The sequence below is a fragment of the Macrosteles quadrilineatus genome, unplaced genomic scaffold (assembly GCF_028750875.1).
Source record: "Macrosteles quadrilineatus isolate MER2022 unplaced genomic scaffold, UCM_ALF_1.0 Scaffold_1__1_contigs__length_201487025, whole genome shotgun sequence".
NCBI lineage: Eukaryota > Metazoa > Arthropoda > Insecta > Hemiptera > Cicadellidae > Macrosteles > Macrosteles quadrilineatus.
In genome coordinates, this window is record NW_026542594.1 from 55,081,414 (window position 1) to 55,102,089 (window position 20,676).

The 20,676-nt window shown below is 33.5% G+C and overlaps 1 protein-coding gene across 1 annotated transcript in view; it reads right to left on the minus strand.

The window, feature by feature from the left end:
- Nucleotides 1–4,757: 4,757 nt before the first annotated feature.
- Nucleotides 4,758–20,676, minus strand: part of LOC128983124 (bromodomain adjacent to zinc finger domain protein 1A) — a 218,572-nt gene continuing 202,653 nt past the window's right edge. Inside the window, exon 25 of the mRNA XM_054402292.1 lies at nt 4,758–8,479. Coding sequence (XP_054258267.1) covers nt 8,368–8,479 — 112 coding nt within the window. The 3' untranslated portion in view covers nt 4,758–8,367. The remainder of the gene's footprint in view (nt 8,480–20,676) is intronic.

Below are 20,676 nucleotides of genomic sequence, written 5' to 3' on the forward strand. Positions count from 1 at the left end.
GAGATTGGTGGAATAGGGTACAGATGATCTTTTTTAGCGAATTTCCCTATAGGGAAGTAGCTATTAGCGAATTTCCCTATAGGGAAGTAGCTATTACCGTAGGTGGCACGGTAAGACCTAGACCCGGGACCGATTTACTTTTTCATTTTGATGTCCCCAGAGGCCAAAAACACCATTCGTTCAAATTTTTATATATGTATATATATATAGACTTATATATATATATATATATATATATATATACTAGCTGACCCGGCGAACTTCGTATCGCCTAAGTTATAGGTTTCCCCTAAGACAGACCGATGGAAAGAAAGTACCGTTACGTTTAATTTTCAAGATGATCTCGTTCGCATCGCTCAATCACGTCCTGGTTGAAGTTCGTTCGCTACGCTCACTCACCTTTGGGTTGTAGCTCGTTCGCTACGCTCACTCACCTTTAGGTTGGAGCTCGTTCGCTGCGCTCACTTGCCTTCAGGTTAGCTCGTTCGCTACGCTAACTCGCCTCCAGGATAAAGTTCGTTCGCTACGCTCACTCACCTTTGGGTTGGAGCTCGTTCGCTACGCTCACTCACCTTTAGGTTGGAGCTCGTTCGCTGCGCTCACTTGCCTTCAGGTTAGCTCGTTCGCTACGCTAACTCGCCTCCAGGTTGAAGTTCGTTCGCTACGCTCACTCACCTTTTGGTTGCAAATTAGCTGTTGTCATAAATGTAAAAGAAATAATAGTGCTGCACCCTGTTGGTAATCCTTGTAACTTTAATGCTATTGAACATCATAGAACAGAACCAACTTGTTTAATTGAAACAGCTGTTAAGATTCATTAATTCCATTTCTCATAAGGTTAACATGGGAAACTCCAGAGCCACTGGGGCGGAGCCCTTTTAAGAATTTCGAAACGGGAAATAGTTTACGTCCGATTCGCATACCTACAGAATTCACACACCAAATTTCATAACGATCGGTGAAGTCGTTCCGGAGGAGTTTGCAGACAAACACTGTGACACGAGAATTTTATATATTAGATATACGTCCGTGAACGCGATCGATAACTTGAGTAATTTTTGTCCGATTTTGATGAAATTTGGTTTAAAGGTGTAAAGCGGAATAAACTTGAATGAGTTCGCGAACCAGCACGATCGGACCATGGGAACGGGGCTTTACGGGGGGTTTTATGGGGTAAAAATAGGTTTTTCTCACTTTTGACCCTCAAAACACAAAATTTCCCGATTTCTCTTTAGACCTTTTTAAAGAGCTTAAAAAAACAAATAATTTAGTATATAAAAGTATTTTTGTTCGATTATTAGTAACGGAGAAAATTAAAAAAATTGTAAATTTAAAATTCCCATGTTATTCTTATGGAGAATATTGTCAAATGTTGTAGTTTGCTTGTTTAAGGATATATTTTGATCAAACTTGGCAAATTTATTTATTTTGTACTAAGCTATCAATATTTTACTCAAAAACACACTTTATTAGTTTCCTTGTAGCAGCAAACCTAGGTACTCGTTAAACCTAATGTTATAAAATATATTTAACTGAAAATCAATTCAGACAAATGGAAATTCGCTTAGTCGGCAGGTTTGCTGCGGCGGGGGTATTTTTAAAAAAAAAGAGGTTGGCAGCCTCTTTTAACCTTGCATTTGCCCGTCCACATAGACTAACTGCCCGTGCGTGGATCGTTAACAGCAAAGCAAGGAGTGAGCTGGTACAGTACAAAGGTGAACTGTACTGATAAAATGTATTGACAGTGACCAGGATCCGAACCCACGACATCGCTGCCTTGGGCCCAAAGTCCCCACAACGGAAGTCTGGTATGCATTACCGACTCACTAACACTATGTGATCTTGGATAGCTTTGTTTAACATTGCCTTATAATTACCGCAAATACGTATTTTACCATTGCTTTTTACTGAAACAACTATTGGCGTGTCCCAATCCGATACCTGAACAGGTTCTAACACTCCCTGATTAACTAACTTATTCAGCTCTTCTTCTACTGGGGCCTGCAATGCATAAGGTAAAGGGCGCGCACGCTCTTAAGTGAATTAGGTTATAATTCTGGTCAATTTTCAGCTCAATTGGAGGCCCTTTATAACATAAAGAATTTGAAAATACATCAGAAAATTCACTTTTCAGATGTTGAACATCCAGCTGGGCTTTACTTAGAACATCAGATTCATGGCAGTTGAGTGAAAGTACCCCGTTTACTTCAATATTTAGACATTTTAGCCAGTTACACCCCAATAAACTATTTCTATTGCCTTCAGTTATGACTAACGGAAGGAATCCATTGAACTTACCGTATTTCACGTAAACATTAGTCTGACCTAAAACACTTACAGGTTTACCACTGTAATCCTTGAGTTTCCAGGGAGAAGGTTGCAGTTTACAGTTTTTATGAGAAATTTTATTCCATAGTTCCCCTCCTATGATAGAAACACCTGCACCAGTATCAACTTCCATTAGAACTTTGTGATTATTAATGTTGACAGTTGTACACCGTTCCGGAACTTTAGAGCAATTAACTTCCTGGACGTACTGAGTTGTTTCGTTACTTGATTGAGGTGGAAACGTTTCTTCTTGTTCACAATTGGTTTCTTTTGACAAAACTTCATGAGCCCATTGTCCCTTTGATCCGTGTTTTTGGTTGAAATATTCTTTGGGGCGTGGTCTCCCTCCTTTACAAACTCGTGCTAGATGCCCGATTTTCTTGCAAATATTACAAGTAGTCTGAAGATGGGGACAATCCCTTCTAAAATGTCTTAGTCCACAACCAAGACAAACATTAGGCGTATCAGAGTGAGCTGGACTGTTGTTCAATGCTAATTTCCTGTTTGAATGGTCAATTTTATGTGCGTTAGCAAATCATGAGCTACTAAAAGTAAGTTCCTTACTTTGAGTTTGAAATAGTTCATTTGACTTAGCTGCAATAACAACATCCTGAAGTTTAATAGTAGGTTCTTTCAAGATTTTATTTCTTAACTCATCACTCCTACATCCAATCAAAATTTGCATAATTAATTCCCTATCCAAGTATTTGATTCACAGTTCACAGCTAATGTTCTTAGCTGAGAATAGTAAGAGCTAAACGATTCTGCTTCTGCTTGACAACACTTCCTAAAATTAAATATTTCAAAAAGGACATTTTTGGTAGGAGCGAAATAGTCAGTTAATAATTTTATCACATTTTTGTATGTTATTTCATTAGGTTGTGCTAAGCTGTCAAAAATGTAAGCCACGTCCTCGCCAGCTAGATTAAGTAGTAGTGCAGTTTTCCTTACATCATTGGTAATGTCTGCAGCTAAAGCATACCTCTCAAATTGCTTAATTCACGTACCCCAACGCTGTGCGACACTTGCAGGATTCTATATATTATTACATCAACCTTTAAACACTACCAATTTAGTTTTAACCAGTATGATTTAAATTGTATTTCTGTACGTTTTTTTAACCTGTTCTTATAAAGTACATATCTGGATCCGGATCCTAATTTTTAAAGATAATTTTCTTGGATCCGTACATCACTAATATATTTATACATCTAATGAAAAAACAAAAACATTGTTTATCCACTGGCATTAAATTAAAATAAAATACTCCATTTTTGTTCTATTTTATTATTTTTTGGCATGATATACTTTATTATTTATTGTAAACAACAGATTAACATTTAAAATAATTGCTGTTAGACACAGCATGGCACGCTGGGTAACGCTAGTAAATAAATGAAAAAGGCCAAAAAATCTGGTTTATTGAAGTAGTTTTTCTCACTCTGAGTAACCTTACAACCGATGAAAACAAACCCTTTAGAAGCAAAATGCTTATGGAGAATAATAAAATCAGACTGGAATCAGACTGGAATTTTGCCGCCGAAATAAGCTACTCACAGTCGCCATTAGGATCCCTCGTGTGGCGGCTGCGCTACTTTATCTTTCTCTCTCTCTATGCTAATTCTTTGTCTCACTCAGTCAGCTGACTTGGCCGCGCGCTCACGAGTCTACCTAGCGGCCGCCACGGGAACTATCCAAAATTCAAATATTTCCAGACTGAATTTTTTACAAAGGCATTGCGCTTCTTAAAGGGTTTGTATTCATTGTTACAACTCAATAGACTGGGACGGGTGGCATCGTCCTGTAATCCAGCTACTAGGAGGTCACGAATTGTGGATATTTATAGGCATGCACTGCGGATGCGATGCTCCCTGGTGTGGATTAACGTCCGCACTAGTGAGTACTATGACTATCCGCAGTATTATCCTGATAATTAGACCAATTTGTTAATTACAAGGAAAAATGTGGTTCGGATTCCACTATAAACTGTAGGTCCCTTAGTTGCCATTAGCTGTATGGGCTATTAATTAACAGCTGTCTAAGGAATACGTCGGTCTATTCACTAACAAGACTACAAGATCGCGCCACTCATCCTACACTCATATTTGGGTTAAAATACGCACATAGTGGCATCCCCATCTTAAATAATTGATATAATAATAATTTACATTTATTTAAATGGTTTTAGGCTAGTTTTGGTTTTCTAAAACTCGTTGTTGTGGTGAGCAAGTCCGTTAGAATATCACATGTCCCACATTCACCTTACATTTGGATAGTCATAAGATAAACATAACTACTAGAGTTGACTAGAGTCATACAGCAGGAAATTTTTTGTACAACATAGGGACGACAATTTTAGTCAACACAATACACTTTTTATTGACTACAGGATGTAAAAGGACAGATACAACAACACATAAAATGACTATTTTATTAGATAAACTTTTTAACATAAAAATGTTGCATTTCGTGCAGAAGAAAATGAAGGAACAATAAAAAATAACATAGTGAAAAAAAAATATTTACTGGCATATTGACACATTTTTTTTAAGTCTTCTGACACATTATCTAGAATGAAAAGTGAGAATGTGGCATGATACTTTCATGGGAGGAATGCTATATGGACTTCTAATATGAATCAAATGTTAATTAGTTATGTCAAATGTTAATGTTAATTAGTTTCTGTCAAGCCCTGAAACGGGTCTTCAGATCGTTCTCAAGATAGTCCAGAACATATTTAAAAAAATATATATAAAGCTGAAACTCATTATTATGTTTCTTCCACAAAAACACCCGATTGATAGCAGTATATTGATGTGGTGAGATGTAAGCTCCCTAGACTCTCAATATATGGCATAATAAAAATCCCAAATTCAGTAAAGCTATTACAAACTGGAATTCATATCAGTCAAGGCATTAATTGTTGAGAAAGTCCCCACCTACTTTGTACTTAACTTTATCTGCTTGAAATAAAAAATAAATCTGTCAAGGTCCAGGAATAGTGAATTTGTTGACATTTTAGCTTAGACTTCTAAAAAAAGAATTATAAGATAAGAAGAAAACTAACAACTCTATGGACAAATTTACAAACCTTGTTGAATCTGATGGTTTTGGTACGTAGATTTAAAAACTATCAATTCATTCTTTACAAAAAGATAACATTGAAAAATATATTCAAATTTTGCCCATGCAACAAAATGAAATCTATATATTAATAGTTGTCACTTTTTCGTGTATCTACACCATTAGCGCTAATGTTTTGTTGTTGTTAGGGAATGGTCCAAAGCCTGGTCTTGTTTTTAGATAGCTCAATGACAAGTGGCATCTTGGTCCAGTAACAATGTTATTACTTCATGGACATTAAATTTAGATCAAAGTAATAAAACATCGAAATTGCAAAAAAATAAATTTATTTTAAGTTAGACACATTCATTTTGGTATAACATTTATACAAATAATTTAGTGACAAAACTTTCTTGATTTAAAAATTGCCAAAATGTTTTTAATTATTTTCTCTTATCAGTATTTAACACCATAAATTAAATCGTAAACAAGAAAATCGAGTAGCAAAAAAATATACTACAAAAGAGTAAATCTAATAAAAAAATGTAGGCCTAGTTAAAATATAAATGAAAACAGCAAACCATCCAAGAATATGGTTGTTGGCTTTTTGAATAAAGCTTTTGGCTGATATCTGCTATTATTGAGCTCTGAATAGTAATAGAAAAATTATCAAGCCATTTTTTTCATCAATGTTATCCCTCTTGAATCACAAGTCAATGTTTCAAAAGTTTGAGCGAAAAACATAATTAGATTTTATAAATTCATATCAAAACATTGATAATCTTACTTAGAAAGCGCTCATAACACATGAGGGTGGTAGACGTGGACCACATTTGTCAAACGCGTGTTATCAAAAGTACCAAGGAAATACCTGGCACTTTGAACCAACTCGCCAAAACACAACGCTTGTTATTTTCCCACTTTGAGTTACTAAACTGAGCTTTGAAGTCATGTGTGGTTAGTCGAGTGCGTGCTTTAGGCTAGGTCCGAGGTGAAGTAATTTTTAGCAAAATTCCCATATAGGGAATTAGCTATTACCGTAGGTCTCATGGTTCGACCTAGACCCGAGACCGATTTATTTTTTTGTTTTGAGGTCCCCAGAGGCCAAAAACACCCTCTATTCAAATTCACATATATATATATGTGTGTCCGTTAGCGCGATAACTCAAGAAAAAATTATCCGATTTTGATGAAATTTTGTTTAAATGAGTAAACTTACGTTTAATTGAAGGAGTTTGCGAACCAGCATGATCTATGGGCAGGACTATGGGAACAGAGGTTTATGGGAGGTTCTATAGGGTAAAAATTGGGTTTTCCCATTTTTGACCCTAAAAACACAACATTTCACAATTTCTTTCCAAACTATTTTGTAGAGCTTAAAAAAGAGATAATTTTTATTGTTGAAGCGTTGTTGTATGCCTAACGGGTATGGAGATAATAAAAAAAAAATTTTAATTTAAAATTCCCATATGTTTCTTATGGAGAATAAAAAACTTTTGTAGTTTGCTTGTTTATAGATATATTTTTATCAATTTTGTAAATTTTGTTTATTGTATTCTAAGCTATCAACATATAAAAAAAACACCTCAATACCTTCCCTCTAACAGCAAACCTGTACTCATTAAAGTTAATTTTATTTAAATAGAAAATAAATCTGACAATTTTATGGGAATATTTTAGTAGAAATCCAGCCCGGTAAATGGAAATTCGCTTAGTCTGCAGGTTTACTGCGGCGGGGGTATTGTGTTTTGTAATCTGTTTGTGTAATGTGTATAAATGGATGCGGAAGCGTTTGACACAGAATTGTTTATTGATAAGTCAAAAAGAGAAGATGTATCTGGGACATGGAGTGTCCAGATTACAGAAATGAAGTTTTAAAAAGAGAGTTTGTGATAAAAAATGAAATTATTTTGACATTGCTACCTGCTAAATTTAAAATTTTGTTCTATATTATTATTGGACAGTGGCTCCAATATTCAGAAACCTCTATTAATTAAATTCTGCTTAGAAAATTGAATGAGTTTTACAACATGAATTATTGCATCTTTCTTAGCCTTGACTTGTATCTATGATATAACAACCAAAGACATACTCTTCTAGCTCCATAAAAGAGCTAGTTGTTTACACTAGAGTAGTAAACTGGTTCAACTAATGCCGTATCTAGCGCTGTCATGGGTACGGTTTTACATCTTGCTAACGCGCGCTCAACGTGGCGTCTAACTCCCTTATGTGTACAGTACAAAAAGTTACTCAAGGAAGCCAATTTTCGTTTTGTGAAATGTTATAACTAAAAATCTGTTCATAATTTTTAACTTTAGATTCCTTAAAACTTTCAGCATGTAATTTTTCACTAATATCTTAGAAGCACTCACTGTGATCATAAATTTTGTCAATAAAACAAAATCAATGTTTATTACTAGATTAACACAGACAAACTTGACTTTAAATAACATATATTATCAACAATATAAAAGTCCATTTATAAATGGAATTGTATGCAATAAATAAACTATCTAATTAAGGATTAAAATATATATACAAGGGAATTTTTAAAAAAGATAGTGTTAATACTCGTTATTTATACCTATATTATATACTAATTAAAAAAACCTACTAAATAGTGATACAGTATAACTTAAAACATAAGGCGTAAATAATATATCCAAAGTACCAGAAAATAGCTGGAAAGGGTAGATTTACAATAGGTATGCATTGAATTTTCCAACTCTTGTTTGGTGTAATGTAGACAAATATTAAAGTTGAATACCGAATTAACTAGAATACATTTTTTATGGAATAATCAATAAAAACCATTATTTTGGCATTTAAAAACCTAGGCTTGAGTTGGATCAAACAGATCACACCGTTCTTTACAATTTTAAAAATTGAATTCTTGCTAAAATATAGTATTCAACAAAAAGCACAAAAGTTGGCTGTGTTGAAAATATTATAAGTCTGCAGAGAAATGGGTGAGGTCTACACAGAGAGGCGGGGTTTTTTTGTGACGGGGGCTCTGTCCTCCTCACACAGCTGTAGGCCGCGCTCCTCACATAGCTTCTCTAGCAACTGGTGAAGACGAGCTCCACATCTGCAACAGAACACTCGAGGTATTAGGGCTATTCAAGGGAAGAACTTTTTGGAATGAAATAACAAAATTTGTGTAAGAAATCCTGTTACTATACAGGGTGTCCCGGAACACTTTGAAACATTTGATATAAATTGTTCCTTAGGTTGAGACAAAATTTGTGTAAGAAATCCTGTTACTATACAGGGTGTCCCGGAACACTTTGAAACATTTGATATAAATTGTTCCTTAGGTTGAGACAAACACGTTTCACAATCTAAACATAGTTCTCCGGTGATTAGTCATGGTGTCCACTAGGCCAACCAGAAAAAAATTCATGAGTAATTCCAGGTAGTTCAGGTCGTACTTTTCAGTACTAAACTTTCCAACATGTTTTTAAGCCAACTCCCGCAATGCTGTTTAAGCGCTAAAATAGTTTGCTATTTTAGTTATCGGAAAAAGCATTCTCAGTAAAAGAAACAAAATTTATAATATTATTTTTGTAATATTGCTTGACACAAGTATGCAATTTTTATATATTACTGATTAAATAATCCGAAAAGTAAAAACTAATTCTTAAGCCTGCAATTTATCAATAACTTCTTAACAATAGTGATATGTCGATAGCAAAATTTATAGAATCTCCATACAGACATCTGAAAAATTGATTCTTAATACTGATAATTTTAATTTTACCAATCTTTCTGTAAGGATTACTACACCTAGTTATTTGTAGTAAATTTTATTCTCTTTCAGAATATCACATCAACTTTGGTCGATTTCCCATTCATTTAAAAGTTATTGGCAATAATCTAACTAATCTCCAAATTAATTGTGGTGAGAAAATACCAAATTAGATATATTTTTGTTTAACTTAGTACAACTAAATCTAGACTTCTACTGGACCGATTTTATTACTTAATGTTGGAAAGCCTAATTTATGTAGATTTGCAAATAATTATGAAAGTTTGATTTTATTACATATTTGAGGTGAAACAATAAAAATAAACAATATTACATTTATAACACCTTTTTTTCAAGTTTATATTTCCAAGTTTATATTTGTAGCCAGCTTTAGCCTGCCTTTATTGAGTATTTTCCAGAAATACATAATAGTAAGTTGTAGGAAATTTTATTCTGTATCAGAATATCACCTTCCACTTTGGTCGACTTCCTCACAATCTATAATATTAAAACGAAATAGTGTTTTTTTATTTCACGATTCTGAATCAACCACTCGACGGATTTTCATGATTTTTGTGTTGAAAGAAAGATAATTTTGAGAACTAGGGAATGTCGAAGCCATAATTTTAGTTTAGGGTCCCAGTTTTTTAGAAATTAAGTTTTAATTTTTTTAAAGTCTAGCAGCCGACGCTAAGATTCTAAACTAGCTTTTGGCATAAAATAATTTGTTTAACTCAACAGCTGTAAACATTCAGCTTTTGTGTCATAAATTCAGCATTTGGATAAAATTAAAAGACATACTAAGAGTTGACTTATTTATACTATGTGTAATGCTAATCATTAATACGTTCAATCCTTCGATAAGAGGGTGAAAGATTATTTAAATATACATAGGTATAATACTAGGATGTTCAAAGGATTTTTTAAATAATCTTTGTAATCTTCGGTTTGTTTTAGTGCAATATAATTTTCTTTTAACTAACAGCTGGTTAAATATAAAAATGCTCTGTAGAACTATGAGGTTATTTTTTTTACTCTGATTTGTCATTGATTTTTAGGAAATAAGTAAGATTAGTAGACCACCGAGAAAGGTAACACCATCGATGTATACAAGTCGAGGCTCTGTACACGAGTGTTAAAAAAAGGATATGCAAATTATTATACTGCTAAACTTTTTTAGGAAAGGGTAGGAAAATCCAATTTTACACGTTTTAATTCGTCTTGGTTTGTTTACAATCAATGTTTTTGAATGATTAAACTTTGTTTGGATTAGGCCCGGAATTATTGATGTCATTAAGAAGGAGATCAAGAATCTTTAGGAATACAATTTTAAATTACCACCACAACCCAGACGGGTTTTATCCAAAGATATACAGATATGAATGACATAGATTGAGCACAACGTCATCATTGACCTAGGATACTGCAATTAGACTAACCATCCTTTTATGAAATCTAAAAAGTTGTTTGGCGTGTGTTTAGTTGTGGTTACCTTTGGAGGCGCTGAATATTTTATAGTTTAAATAAATGAATATGGGGAATTAGGGTGTACATTGATTCAATGAGGGTGGTTTAATTAATAAGGATATTAGAACTGATAACGGGATGGATAATAAACATAGACAATTAATTACGTCACTAGCTTTACTAGCGTGTTTTACGTTTTAAATTCCTTTAACATGTGACCAGTTCTTTTGTTCAAATGAATATTATTTTATTTTTGACTCAGCTGTTTACCAAAACAAACTTAATGTTGTTGTTTTTACTTTTCTTTGTTTACACTTATTTATTTAGCAATTGATGCAGTGAAATTGATATAAAGGATATGTGTGGACGATTCGTTTAATGATGTCAGGACACCAACGTTATAATTATGTGTACTGTGAATTTTATTGGATGTTTTAGTTTTATTTTAGGGAGTTTATATTCAGACCTACTGGAAATTGTGTATGGTATGAGTAATTGTATTGTGTTGATATTGATTATGGCAGAGGCAGGTATGCGATAGAAATGGAAGGTGATATCGTTGACTAGGCCTAAACACTTTCTCAATTGATAATTACTCTTTCTACTGTAGGCTGCTATAAAATTTGTCTTTATACGTGTAAGCTAGCTGTTCTGATTTACAGTATACACAGTTTTAACTGACTACTCCCGTACGTAGGACGGGCTAACACCTCGTTTTAAATTTATTTGCAAAAACGTTAAGCAACCTCCAAATTTATAATGGTGAGAAAATACTGAACTAAAGATTTTTTTGTTTAACTTTGTACAATTAAATCTACAGTTCTACCATTGTTCTACTGAACCGATTTTATTAATTAATAGGTCATTGGAAAGCCTAATTAGTGTGGATTTGCAAATAGCAATGAAAGTTTGATTTTTTAAAGATTTACTAGGTGAAACCCGTCAAAGTCTGACAGTTGCTGTTGAGGTTGCAAGCAAGACCATTTGACTATAAATCAATGATAAATAACTCAATAAAAAAAAAAATTAAGTTGTTCTTGATTTAGCAGTGTGCTTTATGTACGTCAGATCTTAGTAATCAATAATTCAAATGAAAGCTATGGTATTTCACTGAAGGTTCTTAGGTCATAACAAATAGAATAACGTAATTAGAATTGAGTAAATATATCTAAAACTAAATTCCATATCCAAGATATAAATAAATTTACGTTTTAACTTTAATTTTTTCAAATGAACTGTGATGTTTGAAAATCAAAAACAATAATTTGGGACCATACTTCATAACAATATAATGGACTGCAATAATTGTTGAATATACAATCCATTTTTAACAAACTGAGATTATACTATTCAAATAACTAATAATTAATAAATTAATAAATAATAATAATTAATAAATAATAATTGAAGGGGTAACGCACTTCAATGGTTTAAAAGTTATCTGTCTCAAAGATCTCAACTTGTATCAATACTTAACACCAACAGTAATATTGAATATGTTAACTATGGAGTGGTTCAAGGCAGTACACTTGGGCCTGTTTTATTTTTAATATATATAAATAATATTTCAATACTTAATATTTTTGGTAAGCTTTTCTTATTTGCTGATGACACTTTAATTTTGAACAGCGGCAAAACTTGGCTTGAGTCCCGAAACAAAGCTTTGCACGACCTAATGGAAACCAAGTTATGGTTAAACCAGAATATACTCTCTTTAAATTCTTCAAAAACTAAGTTTATGCCAATTTCTTTAAGTTTAAAATCTGATTATAATCTAGAAAATCTCGTCATTCGCAGCTGTGGTGATTACCTCGACGCCAACTGTACATGCGAATCTATTGAAAAAGTAGAGTCATTCAAATATTTAGGAGTGGTCTTTGATTACCGTCTTAAGTGGTCTAGCCATATTCAATATTTAAACAGTAAAATTAGAAAATATATTTATGCTAGCTGAATCAGATTCTAAATGAAAGTGAAATGAAATTAATGTACTATGCTTTTGTTCAATCACTTTTATCCTTCGGAATCATAAGCTGGGGGGGGGGGGGGGGTTGTTCTAAAAGTATTTTAGAGCCATTAAACATAACACAAAAGTTAATATTAAAAATTGGTTTTGGGAAGTGCAGGCGTTACCCATCTGACACTCTCTTTAAGGACGTGTCAGTTTTAACGATCAGACAACTTTTCATAAAAAATGTTTTAAGTCATATTTTTAAAAATTATACCAACATTTTCTCTATAATTTCCCATACACATAATACTAGATATTCTACCCGAATTGGAATTACATCACTACAACTGTACAAATCCTTTTCATCGACCAACTCATTTTATATTGCACACGTCCTATTTCGTAACTTACAAAACTATTTTCAAAGTGTTAATCTCTTTCACTCTCCCACTTTAAACATATTTAAAGGCCGTGTCAATGAGTGGTTACTTGGTCTAGGCAGGGACGAGGCTGAGCTTATCATCACAGCTGATTACAGACACAGACGCTCCTGACACGACATGCGACCTGACCATTGTACCCTGACTCGTTCTCCGCCGCCCGCCCCACCTCCTCTAGACACACTTTGAAAGCCGTAGAATTCCTGTCACCATTACATTTCATTTATTTTTATTTAAACTTAGTTATGCCACCTAATATTTTTTTCACATAGCTATTCATCTCACAATTTTTTGTTTCTTGTAACTCCATTTACATCATATTTTCACCACATCATATCACATGTCATTTATTTATTTTTTGCATTTGATTATTAATCTTTATGTTTTGGACACAACTACAGTCGACGCACAGGCTCGCTGCCCATGTCGGCTTATTCCTTATAAACACGTATGCTTTTTTTTTTTAAACATAGATGTAATGCAAAGGTTATTAATTTTATTTTATTCTTAAATTCACTTATGTTTTTTTTCTTCCTTTAAATATTTGTGTACATATCTAATTAACTATACAGCCCGATGTGTAACTCACTCACTGACTCACTGATCAGGTATACTAATGTTTACCCACTTCTAGAATAGCTACGGGGTTGAAACTTGGCACGATTTTAGGTATTGTTCTTAAACCACCAAGAAAATTGCCAAAAGTCACATTTTAAAATTTTAACCCCCCTAAAAAAATTCAAAATGGCGGATTTTTGAAAAGTGCGAAAAAGGCGTTTTTTTAAAACGTTTATTGTGCTTAAACCATTTGTCTAATCAAAAAACGGAGCACACTTACAGTATTAAGAATTAAACGAGCTACAATTTTATAACATAAAGTTTCTTACTATCTCCACCCCTTCCCCCCAATATTTCGCTCTAAACACAAATTTTGGAATTTTTCATCATGTTTTTTTTGTTTAAACAACCGTCGCGGCTCAACCGTAGGTCTGATCAAGAAACGGATAGCACCTACGCATCTTTACTTTTGACGATCTACAACTTTGTAATTTAAAATTTTTTCCATCTTCACTCCTTCACCCCCAAATTCATGCTTAAACTTGAAATTTTGCCATTTCTCCTTGTTTTTTGGGGGGTTGGCTGCCCTGGAGTAGGTTAAAATCCGTTTTGGGTATGTTTGACCTATTACTTGTTTTTAAATATGCCTAAAGTTCATCCTTAACCGATTTCGGAATTTTCACTCACCCTAATTAACCCTCAAAATTAAGGGGATAATTTTAGTTAAAATCAAAAATCCCGATTTTGAAGATTCTCGTAAATTAAAAATTATATAAACGCAAGATTATATATAAACAAACAAATGCTTTGTATACAAAATTTTATGGTGTAAATTTTGTTCTATGGCGCCTTTTACCTATCTATACTCCAACCCCCTCAAAAAACCCCATTTCGATAGTTATGTCCTTTGAATTTAGGAATAAGCCTACTTACACACTCATATTAGCGCTAGAACATTGCAATTTTTAGCGGTCTTGGTATTCGGTCCAAATTACCTTAAATATTATGAAAATCGTTATTTTCTCATATTAAACCCCCTTATGGTTTAAAATATCCCCCATGTTAATCAAATAGAGAATTAGCATGCGAAGAATAAAATGGCATTTCAAGTAAAAATTAGTAAGTTATTCATGGTCGTAAGTCATTTGAAAAATAAAATACCCCCGCCGCAGCAAACCTGCAGACTAAGCGAATTTCCATTTGACTGATTGGATTTACACTGAAATGTCTACTTAAAAATATAACATTTATTCTTGATTTAAATAGAATTAGTTTAACAAGTACTTAGGTTTGCTGCATCAAGGAGGGTAAAACTTTTTTTTGTTTGTAAAATGTGAATAGGTAGTGAAAAATAAAAACATTTTCCAAATTTGATCAAAATATGTTCACAAACAAGCAAACTACAACAGTTTACTTATTCCCCATAAGAATAACATGGGAATTTTAAATTTACAATTTTTTGGAATTTTCTCCGTAACTATTAGGCACATAATAACGCTTCAATATACTAAATTATTTGTTTTTTTAAGCTCTACAAAATGGTTTGGAAAGAAATTGCTAAATTTTATGTTTTTTGGGTAAAAAATAGGAAAAACCTATTTTTACCCCATAAAACCCCCCGTAAACCCCCGTTCCCATGGTCCGATCATGCTGGATCGCGAACTCGTTCGAATAAACGTACGTTTACACATTTGTACCAAATTTCATCCAAATCGGATCATTTTTGCTCGAGTTATCGTGCTGACGGACACATATATATATATATATATAAATATATAAATATATAAATATATAAATATATATATATATATATGAATTTGAAAGGATGGTGTTTTTGGCCTCTAGGGACCTCAAAACGAAAAAAAAAATCGGTCCCGCGTCCAGGTCTTACCATGAGTACTACGGTAATAGCTTATTCCCTATATGGGAAATTCGCTAAAAGAGGCCAATCTCATCTTATACACCCCCAAACCTACAACATCCCCTTAAAAAACTCAAATCTAATGTAAAACTGTTTCTCGTCGTTCTAGATATTTTAATTTGTGTAGGTTTAATGTTGTGAAACGGTAGTTTTTTTTAGTTACAACCAAGTTGGAAGTCGTTGTTTATGTCACCCACCCCCCATAACCCCTCTTGCAGGAACTGTACAAGTGGCAATAATAATAACGTTTATAATAAAAGTAAACGATTTTTTTATGTTTTTATTACAACAGCGTGGCTCTTCTAGATGTGCTAGGGAGTTGAAATTTCGCAAACTTGTAGTTCTTGGGCCCAAACCCCCGGGAAAATCCAAAAAGTCGCATTTTCAAATTTTAACCCCCCCCCCCAAAATTAAGGGTTTCCCCCATGTTATTCTTATGGGGAATAACATTGAAAATTGCATTGCAATTTTAACCCACCGAAAAATCCAAAATGGCGGACCTCTGAAAACAACAAAACACGTTTTTTAAAGGGCTATAGCTCGAAAACGGTAAGAGCTAGAATAGATTTGAAAGAATCTTGCGAACGCAAATTAAATTTTCTACAAAACCCTCTTCGGCGTTTTCCAAAAATCGCACTCCTTAAGCTTCAAAATACGCCCTACTTTCAAAATTTAGTAAATTTCTTTCAAAAGTTTTCCGGTTTTCGCTATTTTTTCATATTTAAATCATTCTTTTTTGCAGAAATTATTAATGCTCTGTATTCTCCTTAATTTACTTTAAATTTTACTCATTTAATGTTTTTTTTATCTTTACTCCTTAACCCCCAAAACTTAGGTTTAATAACAAAATTTAAAGGTTTTTTACCACTTTTACAAGCCCCATGTTATTCTTATGGATAATAACATTGAAAAATGCCTACTTTGGTATGCTCATCTGAACCACTTTTAAACGTGCTAGAGACTTGAAACTTGGTAATAATGTAGTAGGGGATCTTATATAACGGTGAAATTTGCAAAATTCCGATTTTAAAATTTTAACCCCGCCAAAAACCCAAAATGGCGGACCTCTGAAAACGATAAAACACGTTTTTTTCAAACGGATATAGCTCGAAAACAGTAAGAGCTAGAAAAGATTTGAAAGCATAAACAGGAATTAAATTGTCTACAAAACCCTCTTAGGCGTTTTCCGAAAATCGCACTCCTTCGGCTTCGAAAAACGCCCTACTTTCAAAATTTTGTAAATGTCTTTCAATTTTTTTACCGGTTTTCACTATTTTTTCATACTTAAATCATTTTTTTTTGCCTTGTATTATTATTGCCTTGTATTCTCCTTCTTTTACTTTAAATTTTACTTATGACATGAGTTTTCGTAACTTTACTCCTTGACCCCAAAAACTTAATTTTAATGTCAAAAGTTTTTACGAGCCCCATGTTATTCTTATGGAAGATAACATTGAAATTTAATGACTTTGTTATGGTCATCCGAATCGTTTAGAAACGTACTAGAGACTTGTATTTTGTAGTATTGTAGTATGGGATGATAAGCTAAGGGCGAAATTTGCAAAAATCACATTTTAAATTTTTAACCTCCCCAAAAATCCAAAATGGTGGACATCTAAAAACGATAAAACACTGAAAGTTGCCGTCTTTGGTATGCTCATCTGAACCGTTTAGAAAGGTGCTAGAGACTTGAAACTTGGTAGTATTGTATTATGGGATCTTACATTAACGGTTAATATTGCAAAAGTCCCATTTTCACATTTTAACCCCCCAAAAATCCAATATGGCGGACCTCTGAAAACGACAAAACACGTTTTTTTTCAATGGGATATAGCTCGAAAACGGTAAAAGCTAGAATAGATTTAAAAGAATCTTCACGAAAGGGAATTAAACTTTCTACAAAACACTCTTAAGCGTTTTTCGGAAATCGCACACCTTCAACTTTAAAAAATGCCCTACTATTAATATTTGGTATATTTTAATCAATTTTTTTTTACGATTTTCACTACTTTTCCGAATCTAATTAAATTCTTTTTGCAATTATTATTATTATTTTGTATTTACTCTGGTTTACTTAGGGTTTTATCCTCCTATCGTATTTACAACACCCCCCCCAATATTAAATCCTCCACAATGGGGGACTGGGGCTAGACTCTAATCTACTAATGACGACTAACAGCTAGGGGGCCTGGGGGCGGAGCCCCCAGCGAGCCAAAGGCGAGTTCTGTATATACTTTGTTGGAATAATGAAATAATTCATTCATTCATTCATTCAAATACAATTTTAAAAATTATCTTGGTATTTTACTTGGGGTAATGAAGTTATGTAGGCTAGTGTAATTCTCGGTTCATCAAGGTTCTACTGAATTATGTTTGGCAGTGAATAAGTGTAGAATGAAATTTATAAATTCAGGGATACATACCTTTTACAGAGTTATAAAGCCTAATTGCCCTAATTAACTTGCCACAACATCAAATCTAGAGCCCAGCTTAGTGCATTAGTGATGTTTTCTAAACTTGGCAAACCCGCAGAATGCCACTTTAGGCCAATAATCCGTTCCAAAAACGTAAGGAAATACAATGTGAAAAAAAAACTTGAGATAGAACTCCTTGTCTTGTGAGAACCAGGAAACAACATAAAACATAACCTCAAGTAAACAAGCCCAAACGTTTTGACATCAGTCCTGCTAAGTGTTGTGTGAAGATTTTGGCTTCTAGTGTACTAATTCAAGCAACCAACTTTTGAAAATAGATGTTGTGAATTGTGATTTTCAAGAGAGAAAAAACTGTGGACGTGGCTAATTTGAAATTCTATGATTCAAAATCGTCATTTAAGTTTATTTACACAGCTTTACAGTGTTTTATAGGTTAAAAATGCATATGCAGCTTATTATTAACCGCGCCGAACTATCCGAATCCGAAAATATCCAATCCGAAATGAAATTTCACTATCCGCACACCTCTATCGACACGTGTGATTATACCCACAGTCTCCAGTCTTTCAAGTTCCTTCTCTACTTTTTCTTGTAATGCATATTGGCATGTGTCTCGGTTTGATGTTAATTGGCTGGGTTTCGTCTTTGACATTAACCCTAGAGCTGGCAGTCATTTTACTCTGTAGTGGCAAGGGTTTTTTAGGCGCCGCGCAACCATTTTTTAAAACACTTTAAAAAATATATAAATAACCCAGAAAACACATTATATTATATATAATTTTTTTCAGCAAAAAACAAGGAATATTATTATACAAATTTTAGATATGAAATTTTAATTCACAAAAAAGATTTTTTAGTATATTTACTAAGCGGAAACTTTTTATATGTATATGCATATATTATTCCGTAATATAACACAAATCAGTGAACTAAAAAAAAAATTTCAACCGAAACTAACCAAACACAACACAAAATAAACAACAGACGCTGGTAATAAGCGATTGAGTCACCATGACAATGTCGTCAGCTGATGCTTTATTTTCATAGAGTTTTAAGTTTTCCCAAAGGCGTATAAATAGTTGAAATGCACATCAATTGACAGATTATTCATTTCTGAACCGAATAAATACTATATTAAGTGATTTTTTTTTCATTTTCGTGAAAAAATCGGCGATTTCCGTTACGCCCGATATCGGGCGCTGCCGTTTCGGCCGCGGCGTAAATCGCCCGATATCGGGCGCATGCCAGCTCGAGGGTTAAAATTACCCTTTTCGTTTGGTATTTTCCCAATGCCTTCTTTGAAAATTTCTTCGTATCGAATCATCAAATCATCTAGTTCTTGAATGTTTTCGTTTTCTTCACTCGAATTCAATGAATGTATGTCAGCTGCATCAAGTCGAATGTCTCTTAGCCATTCTCTTCCGAATATAGAGTCTACACACTTGTTAACAATGTACAGTTTTCCAACAAAACTTTGATCTTTAAATACTGAACATTTACAAAAACAACTCCTCTTGGATTGATTATTTCCCCAGTGTATGTCTTGAGTTGAACATTTGTCTTAAAAATCCTTTTTGGAGAGTTTAAAAGCCTAAATGTATCATATGATACAATGCTAAGAGCCGCTCCTGTATCTAATTCCATTGTCATGAGTCGAGCGTCGATTGTCTTTTACCTCGAGCATAAACTTGTCATTTGATTTTGAATTAAGTTGGTAAATTTCATGAGTGTCATCGCTTGTATTTTCTGCGATTTCATCTGATGGTTTTACTTCTTTGTTTGGTTTCCTTAGACATACCCTTGCTAAGTGACCAAAACGTTTACAAGAGTTGCATTCTGCATTTTTGAACTTACATTGATGTGCTCTATGTGAATCATCACCACATCTATAGCATTTGTTCCTCAGTTTCTCCAAACGAGAATGATACTCAGAGAGTTGTTTACTTGACTTACTATCTGGTTGTTTGTTCTTGCTCGATACTTGGTGTACTTCCTCTTGATTTTTATTTGTCTTTAGTTGAGCATTAGCGTAAGCTTTTACAGATTCATTACATAATTGGATACGTGTTGTAAATTTGTGCTGACGAGCCCAAATACTGGGTTTTGGTTCTAGTTGAGCCATGTTGAATGTGAACATGTGAATCAATTCCTCATATGGCTTGTTATGTGGGTCATCTGGTATGCAAAGATTGTATAGCTGTTCATGTATTTGTGGGGTGATTGCGTGTAAAAATAAATCCACTTTGACTTTTGGACTTAAGTTTCCTTGTAATTTTGTGTAGTTTTCAAAGCGTCGAGTAAAGTTTTGAAAACTTTCCTCTGGTGTACACGGCTGGAAAGGAATATTAGATACATTTTGAGATGTTGCAGAAGCAGACATTGCTGCATGTGTAATGTACTTTTTCTTTTCTGCTTCAAGGAATATTCGTATCCCTCTATATATTTCTTCTAACTGCCATCGAATTTCTAATTCACTTTCTACTGAATCTGTGTGAAGTTCAATATTTGACTGTGTAACTTCAATTTCAGTCCATATTGCTAAAAGTTTATCTGAGTAGTAAGTGCATCATGTATCTTGAGAATGTTCACATGTACGTAAATCATCCTTGAGTTTGTTCAAGCGTAGTTCTAGTAGTTTCCTTTTCTTTAGATATAGGTCAAATTCTTTTCTACTTACCATTTTACTCGTCGCCAATGTTGATTCCACTAATTTTACTAATAAAAGTTCACATTTTGTATAAGAAAATAGAAAGTAAGTTTTTATT